Source organism: Nicotiana tomentosiformis, chromosome 5, assembly GCF_000390325.3.
Source record: "Nicotiana tomentosiformis chromosome 5, ASM39032v3, whole genome shotgun sequence".
Classification (NCBI taxonomy): domain Eukaryota; kingdom Viridiplantae; phylum Streptophyta; class Magnoliopsida; order Solanales; family Solanaceae; genus Nicotiana; species Nicotiana tomentosiformis.
Genome location: NC_090816.1, coordinates 53,475,955 through 53,484,554, shown reverse-complemented (window position 1 = coordinate 53,484,554; position 8,600 = coordinate 53,475,955). Strand labels below are relative to the sequence as shown.

Here is an 8,600-nt window from a genome sequence, read left to right as displayed (position 1 = left end):
AGTTAGACTTATACCTACTACAACTACGAAGATTAGGAGTTTCTTCGGTTTGGCAAGTGACTATCATTGCTTTGTAGAGGGATTTCATCCATTGCAGCATCATTGACTATGTTGACTCATAAAGGTGTTCCTTTTAGATGGTCCACTGAGTATAAGGAGAGCTATCAGAAGCTCAAGATTACTTTGATTACAGCCTTAGTGTTGGTGTTACCCATAGGTTCAGGGCCATACACGATATTTTGTGATGCTTCACGTGTTGGTCTTAGTGCCATGTTGATGCAGGATAATATGGTAATTTCTTATGCATCACGATAGTTGAAGCCCCATGAGAAGAATTATCAAGGTCATAATTTAGAGTTGGCAGCGATTGTGCATGCTCTCAAGATTTGGAGGCATCACTTGTATGGTGTATCATATGAGGTGTACACTAATCATCGTAGTCTTCAGTACTTGTTCAAAGAGAAAGATTTGAATTTAAGGCAACGGAGGTAGTCAACTTTATTCGGGAGAGATATAAATTAATATAAAAAACTTTAGCTTTATTTAAAAAAAATTAATAATTAAATTTAATACGGTACGATTTGATCGATTTAGTCGGTTTTTAAAGATCTACTGATATCCTTATAACTAAGGTAGTCCTCAAATATGGTTGGAAGATGGTCTTTGGGCTCTAGTAGGCCTTATTACGCAAATGTCCTTTTTAGGTCACTGTCTAAATTTTATTCTTATTTTAAAAAAATGTGCAAACATAGCCCTTGAAAGATTACCCCTTAAAAATAACACCATACTCGAAGCTAATGTTTGATCATATAATTTTTCTATTTGCTCGCAATATTAGACTGTGTTCTAACATCTGCAATAACATACAAAATTTTAGACCGTAATCCTACATTTTGTCCTAAGATTTTCAGTTTGCTTTAAAAGGATCTTTAGATTGTGGTATAAGAGATCTATTTTTTGCAAGAGAAATTAAAAACAGAGTCATTTACAAAATAATTGATGCAAAAGGAGACAATTTCATCAAGTTAGGACCAGATAGTCTTGACTATTAACCTGCGGTCGTAAAATGTACACAGTTCCCGAAAATCCATCTAGTGTGCCATAATAATAATTTCTTCAATGTAACATGAATATATGAAGAAAACAAGGAACAGTATTTGAGCTATAGCTAGTGCATCAACAAAGTCTATACTCTTTATTACTATTAAGGACTGCATTTATGGAGGTTTTAATCTTGGTCTTGCTTATGGAAAAGACCACTAGCTACCACCGATTCCCGGCCTAATGGCCTCAGTGAAATCTTTGCCAAGGTTGAAACAAGAAGTAAATATCATACATGCACATGTTAGCACCATAAATCCTCAAGTAACGTCAGATACAGCTTAACAGATAGAATTCTACAACCCAGTCGAACTTAATCTATAAACTGTGTAAGAAAAGTTGGGGGGTACCATTTATAGCTTTACCAATTACCACCATGTCCTATCTCATTTATAAGAACACAGATCAGCATGAGTGTCCTTGTAACGCTGAAGCAAGTAGGTCTCACATTTAATTGGAGGATACCTGAGAGAGCAGCAATCAGTCAACCATTTATAATAGGCAAAAACACTGGGGACATAAAGGATTTCTAACAAGCCGCATCATCTAAAATAAGATCTCTATTATCATAGTGGCGCAATGACCGTGCAGGTTTACTTGTATGGCAAAACTCGTTTATTTGGCATTGCAGGACCTCAATTAAACATCGTCATTGAAGCATTTCAGCCTTTTTTCATAGGATCACAACTTGAAGCACCTAAGTCTATATTGAGTGTGGGAACATTTGGAAAACGAAGTCGTCTTTGGAGAAAGTATTTATCAAAAGCACTTTTACAGAAAGAAATTTTGAGTGGAGAAGGGCCTTGGCACTTCCATAAAAAATCTTCTTCCAGTCATGCATGATATTAACACACAAATGTACAAAATCTTTTCTCCAAAATATATTTTAAAATATGTTGTAAAAGGCTTTGGTCATTAGGTAATTTGCTATGTTACTCGGACTCTTTAAAAATGTTGTTGGGTGCGTGTCGGATCCTCCAAATTTAGTACATTTTTGGAGGATCCGACACCGGTGCGGCAGCACTTTTGGAGAGTCCGAGCAACATAAGTAATTTGTACTGCATGTTGGATAAATTTAGTTTGTGTGCCTCTGGTAGAATAATTTTACTTGCCTGGGTGGGTTATCTTTTGATTGGCAGGTCACCAAGCATTCAACAAGACAGTCGTGACTGGGCTCCACAAAATATGCAATCTGCACAACATGAAGAAGAGGATCAAATGATTGGTTCTCCCATTTCCATAAGAGCTAATTTGCTATGAGTATTCATTGCTGTCTCCAGTTAGAACAAGCAAAAAGCAGCTCTCTTCAAAATTTCAGTTCTGGAGTGAGGTAATCCAGCCATCCAGGTATAAGTTCTCCACAAAAATCACGCTTTTTCTAGAAGATAAGATTTAGCAAAAATGAAAACAATTTTAAGAAACTCATAACTGTTGTTTAGTCTTATTGGCTAGCTGCTTATCATATACTTTCATATATATGGTTGAGAACCCAAATCATCTTTATGGCAAGTGACAGACCAAAACTTAATAGATGTACTTTAAAAGCAAACATACAATAATGAAAACCAAATTTAATATCAATCTTTTTTGTTCGGAAAAAGTTATACTCCCTCTGTTTCAATTTATGTGAACCTATTTTCTTTTTAGTCCGTGCCAAAAAGAAATACCCCTTTCCCTATTTGAAAGCAACCTATCATTATGCAATGATTTATAGCCACACAAAATATATGCGCCTCATTTTACACAAGTTTAAAAGTCTTTTCTCTTTTCTTAAACTCCGTACCCAGTCAAATTGGTTCACATGAATTGAAACGGAGGGAGTATGATATATAGTGATAAAACATTACTGGAATTTCCTTGCGTTAACCTTTCCAGTTAAGAAAATATATCATTAGTCTTAAAGGCATTCCTTTCTGGAAGCAATAAAACTCTTCTAAGAAGTTAGATAAAATTGAACAATTCTCTTTTTTAAATGATTATGTTGATATGCATAACATATGCAAGCATCCAAAACCATCAAAGGGCTTACCGAATATCTTTCTTGACCATTTCCAAGGACCCGATGCAATGTTGACCTGAACACAAGAACAAAAAAGTAAAACTGGATACAATTAGGGTGACTTAGAAAAAAATGTGTCAATTTCATACACATTGGGTGTACAAATTAATAATCACGAAGAGAAGCTACCAAATCCTGGAATATGAAGTCTGCATTTCCTTGGTTTATTTTATAGCTCTATTTGAGAAAAACTGTTCTCCATTAAACAATTGCAGCAACTTCTTCACAACTTGCTGGAGGGAGGAGCTCAGTTATCAGAATGTATCCCCAATAAAGTCAGAAGGGTAAGAATATCTTCTCAAGGTCAAATTAAAAAATGAAGGGTTTTAGCAATGCTAAAAAAGATTTCCAAAGAATTGTGGGTATTATATGGTAGTTTAGAAGAGGTAACGAATCAATATCCTGGCTTCTGATGTCATTAATTCGCAACTTGCACAACAATCGCATTACCTGAATATACCGTTGCTCCAGCGCTCAAGCATATCACCAAGATTCACTACAAAAGCACTGTAAGTAGAATGTCAAGAACATTATGCCCATAACTGCTGCTGCAAACTAATTGGTCCATTAGATAATAGAGGGTGAAATCTTCTATTATGCTACATAGATGATTTCAACCTAACTTTTACATTGTTAACAAAAGGCAAGCTGTCTCTGTTTGATACTGCAAGAAAAGACATGATTCTAAGCAGTATCAAACCTTACACGTTATAACTTGTGCTTTACTTACAAAGCAGAGCACAAAACTAACAAACTTATTATGTCTCACCCTTTTAATGGTGGCACATACTCCCAAATCTGAGGCTTAGCATCCTTATCCTTGCATATCTGGATTAAATTTAAAAGTTCGACTTAAACATGATTAATATCTATCTAGAAAATTCCAAGTTTTCTGATAATGTACCTGAAGGCCACAGACATCATCTGTGGCCAAAAGAGTAATCAGACCATAGTCAGTATGTGCACCAGCTCCAAAAATGCCAGTTGTTGGATCAGAAAGTTTGCCTAGTTTGACATAAAATAAGAGTATCAGTTACATCAAATAGAGAAGCATGATGGCTCTCTATTGAAATTTAACTATGTTCACCTTCATAATGCAGCAGACGCAGAGTAGCAATTGGTTTGCCGAGAAACTCTGGCCGATCAAAAAAGTCAACATCAAGGTCAAGTGCAAGGGCTATGAGCCTCGATACTGCTTTTGCCACCTCACTGATGCAAGTAGACAGGCAGCAAATGATACACACAAAATAAAAATAAAAAATAAAAAAGAGAAATGCAGGGAAAAAACAATCTTGGAGATATATAGCAATATTGTCATTGACCAACAAGAATTAAAGCTTAAGAATATAAGAATATGATAGGAAGATAGTGACCCACAGTGCCTCTTGATGATACTTCTCCATAGTTTCCCTCCATCCAGGCAAGGTACCTTGCACAATACTAACCAATTTATCCTTTTAAGTGATTCACAAAAAAATGATATTTGGTAAGACCATTGTGTATTCCTCAGATAAATGACTAGAACCCCACTGAGAGTTACCTGCAGTAGGCCACACATTTGACCCATAAAATGGTCTCTGAGCATCAGGACCATCTTCAAGTGCTTCAACACCAATGTAATATCCCTCCTTATAGTCACCTAAGGCCCATCAAAAGAGCAGCCAACTAAAAGGAAAGTTGCTTTTTCCAAGTTTTATTCCAAAATCATTCATTGTTTTGTTATTAATAGAAAGCTAAAAGATAAATGCAGAAATCAGAGTATGAATGCAACTAACTGCGAGTAAAATAATACATTAATGAAACAAGTTAGAAATTGTGATGGAACTCATGGAAGACCTCACAAAGGTTAGTAAATCTTATAACATTGATTGTGACCAAAAAGCATGAATCAGTATTTTCCTTTTCGCAGAATTATGGACAAAAGCATTAAGCAAGCTCTACCTTGACAACCCACCAGGTAGCCTCAGCTGAAGTAGCTTTTCTAATTGTTTTCTGATAAAATATCTGGATTTCTTGATACTGTGAGAGTAGAGCTATATCTTAGTCTAACCATTCTACACCTACGAGAATTCTCTCTTGGGTAGGTGATACTTGCCATCTCTTCTTTGTAAGTATCCTCATTATGGTATTGTTGTGGCTCAACTTAATTAATTGAATCTTACTGGTACTGGAGTGAGTGAGCAACATTGAGTAGGAACAAGGAAAATATCCCCTCTAACTCGAATCTAATAATAATAGCAATAAGAGATACGATAGATACATACCGTTTATTTGATTGACAGCATCCAAATGCTCATCTAGAACAGGAGTGTAACCCCGATGTTTCTCATTCCTAAGAAGCTTCATTTTCTCTTCCAAAGGAAGGGCGAAAAGCTTTTTGCTTTGAGCGAAAACTTCATCCATAAACTCCTGGCTGATTTCATGATTGACAACATAGAAAAATCCTGAATCTAAGCAAGCCTAGTGACCAAGAACGAATATATATGAGCTAATGGAGCAACAAGATCTTTCAATGGAATACAAACATTGAAGAGGAAAGAAAGGAAAAGTAACAAAAGAAAGCAGAGATCGTGGTGTCTCTCGGTGGCGGAGCCACATGCATTTAAGGGGTGTCACCGACACCCCTTTGTCCGAAAATTAAACTGTGTAGTTAGGTAATTTTTTATAAAATATGTATATATACTATGTATTGATACCGCTTGACTTCTTGGTGAGTTTATTTCTTTATATTTTGACCCCCCTTGATGAAAATCATGGGTCCGCCACTGGTGTCTCTAGAGCAGATTGTTGGATTTATCAAAAATGAACATTACCGCATAATATGTACTCCTAATAGAGGTACCAGTACTTGTGGGGAAAGGGAACTTGTTGAAAATTGTCTGATAGAACCAGAGAGACAAAGTTTTGATCATATAAAGTTAGGTAATACATATTTTCTGGTAGGTGGAAAGAAAATAATGTACATATTGAAACCTTTGACTGTTCGATAGGAGAGCAATGAGATGATTAGACCACTTACATGGTGAAAATCAGTGGATAATCTTAGTTTAAAGAACTGAAGGACAAAAAAGGAGCTTTGGGAGGGTGGCTTTATGCATACTAAACGTTGGTTTTATCTTTTAATCGAAATATAAATTCTTCTAACTGATGGGATCTATGAATCTCCTCCAAAGTATAGTCCATAGACATGATACTTGATGAGTATTTGAAGGATCCATGCAGATACCCTTTCCATCAACTCAACCAATGATGCCTCATTGCCAACCAGCTGGAGTCTGGGCTATATGAATCCTCTTATCTATCCGTTTTTATTTTCCTCCGTTTAAAGGCATATTAGGGGTTCTAAAAAACTATACATTTGCTAATCCTCTAACCAGTCTCTAACCAGACTGAAAAGGACTTCTAGTAAACAGTGGGCATAAAGTAAATGTAACAACAATAACTAGTATATGAATTTGCTTCTATTTTACCTTATAATTAGCTGCGTTGGCATTACTCTCCAGAAAGTAAACATGCGATAATAATTCTTGTGAATGGCAAAAGCTTAAATAACCAAAAAGGATTTAGAAACAAAGCAGTTTTCCTAACCCTCGGTAATATTTCCAGTTTATATAAAAAGAAGCAAACGTATAAAATCAATCTGGTTAGCCCAAAAGGATGGGGTTGACCGGGGATCAGCTCTTAGCCCGTTCTTGTTTGCTCTGGCGATGGATGTGCTGACGCGGTACATTCAAGGGGAGGTGTCATGGTGCATGTTATTTGCCGATGACATAGTGTTGATTGATGAGACGAGAAGCGGGGTTAATGCGAGGCTGGAGGTCTGGAGGACGACTCTAGAGTCTAAAGGTTTCAAGTTAAGCAGGACCAAAACGGAATACTTGGAGTGTAAGTTCGGTGACGAGACTCATGAAGCGGACATGGATGTGAAGCTTGATACCCAAGTCATTCCGAGGAGGGGTAGTTTCAAGTATCTCGGGTCTATAATCCAAGGTAAGGGGGAGATTGATGATGAGGTCTCCCACCGTATCGGTGCGGGGTGGATGAAATGAAGGCTCGCATCCGGTGTTTTGTGTGATAAGAAGGTGCCACCAAGACTTAAGGGTAAGTTCTACAGAGTTGTGGTTAGACCTACTATGTTGTATGGGGCTGAGTGTTGGCCAGTCAAGAACTCTCATGTTCAGAGAATGAAAGTAACAGAAATGAAGATGCTGAGATGGATGTGTGGGCATACCAAGAGACATGAAATTAGGAACAAACTTATTCGGGACAAAGTGGGAGTGGCTCCCGTGGAGGACAAGATGTGGGAGTTGAGGCTGAGATGGTTCGGACACTTGCAGAGGAGGAATACCGATGCTCCTGTTAGGAGGTGTGAGAGGCTAGCCATGGCGGGACTGAGAAGGGGTAGAGGAAGGCCGAAGAAGTATTGGGGAGAGGTATTAGGCAGTATATGGCGCTACTTCAACTTACTGAGGACATGACCCAGGATAGAAGGGTGTGGAGGTCGAAGATTAGGGTAGTTGGTTAGTAGGTAGTCAAGAGTTCCCCGTTCTTTTTTAGTAGTATTAGTAGCTCCCTTGTTTTTTTCGTATTCTTTGACCCTAGTATTTGCTTATTGTTTCGTTCGCTTTGTGTATCGTATTTTCCGGTTTGTTACTATTTGATGCTATTTTATCTTTTACATGTTGTTTCGTTGTTGTTGTTGTTGTTACTGTAGTTGTCTTTTCTCCTTTTCCTTATCGTCCTTTGTCCCCCTATTCTTTCTTTCTTCTTCGTCTTCTTCCTTTCTCTCTTTTTACGTTTTCTTGAGCCGATGGCCTATCAGAAATAATCTCTACCTCGCCAGGCAGGGATAAAGTGTGCGTTCACACTACACTCCCCATAACCCACTTGTGGGATTGTACCGGGTATGTTGTTGTTTTTGTTGTTTATAAAAAGAAACAAACGCAAACTCTATGTATTTAATTCAGGTGAATTTTGCAACAAACCTATATCTCATGTTATTCCTTTACAGATGCTATCATCAGCCTCAATAAATAGACAATTATCAATAGACAGATAACTTGCCGATAAAGATCACAACTTTCCTTCCTACACACACACATACACATCTCACGACTTTCCTTCTCACTAACATATATATGAACACATAAGATGCACATTAAGAGAGAGAGAGAGAGAGAGAGAGAGAGAGAGAGAGAGAGAGAGAGGTACCTGTTTGAGGAGAGAAACAGAGGTATGGATGCCAGGACTGGAGAGATCGATGCAGTGTAAAGCAGAAATGTTGGTGGAAGCAATTCCATTCTTGTTCGAATTCGCCATTATCCGTTCCTGCGTTATTCGTTACTCGATGAAATTGACGTTCTTCTCTTGTTTCCTCGGCTCAACTCGAGAGAGTGCGTGGAGAGACAGTTTTACGGCTTGTTTGGATGTAAACCCAATT

General features: G+C 37.5%; 1 protein-coding gene and 1 long non-coding RNA gene across 8 annotated transcripts; one reads left to right on the top strand and one right to left on the bottom strand.

Moving 5' to 3' along the window:
* Positions 1–1,311: 1,311 nt before the first annotated feature.
* On the bottom strand, positions 1,312–8,600 carry LOC104108068 (2-oxoglutarate-Fe(II) type oxidoreductase hxnY-like). Of its 7 annotated transcripts, none has more exons than XM_009617036.4 (11): positions 8,372–8,599; positions 5,425–5,620; positions 4,701–4,799; positions 4,538–4,589; positions 4,248–4,369; positions 4,065–4,165; positions 3,930–3,988; positions 3,611–3,667; positions 3,131–3,176; positions 2,214–2,293; positions 1,312–1,566 (listed from the first exon to the last, which is right to left on the bottom strand). In XM_009617036.4, exons 1-11 carry the CDS (start codon positions 8,477–8,479, stop codon positions 1,488–1,490), a joined length of 999 nt encoding a protein of 332 aa, XP_009615331.1. In that variant the 5' UTR covers positions 8,480–8,599; the 3' UTR covers positions 1,312–1,487. The 7 variants fall into 7 exon arrangements, 4 of the variants coding, with proteins under 4 accessions (XP_009615331.1, XP_018630313.1, XP_033515035.1 ...); XR_011407793.1 differs by having other exon boundaries at positions 1,543–1,566; positions 3,131–3,393; positions 8,372–8,600; XR_688936.4 differs by lacking the exon at positions 1,312–1,566 and adding an exon at positions 3,290–3,393 and having other exon boundaries at positions 8,372–8,600.
* LOC138891517 (uncharacterized) lies at positions 1,900–2,995 on the top strand. Its single transcript, XR_011407795.1, has 3 exons — positions 1,900–2,012; positions 2,142–2,701; positions 2,919–2,995. It is a non-coding gene; the product is annotated as an uncharacterized lncRNA (long non-coding RNA).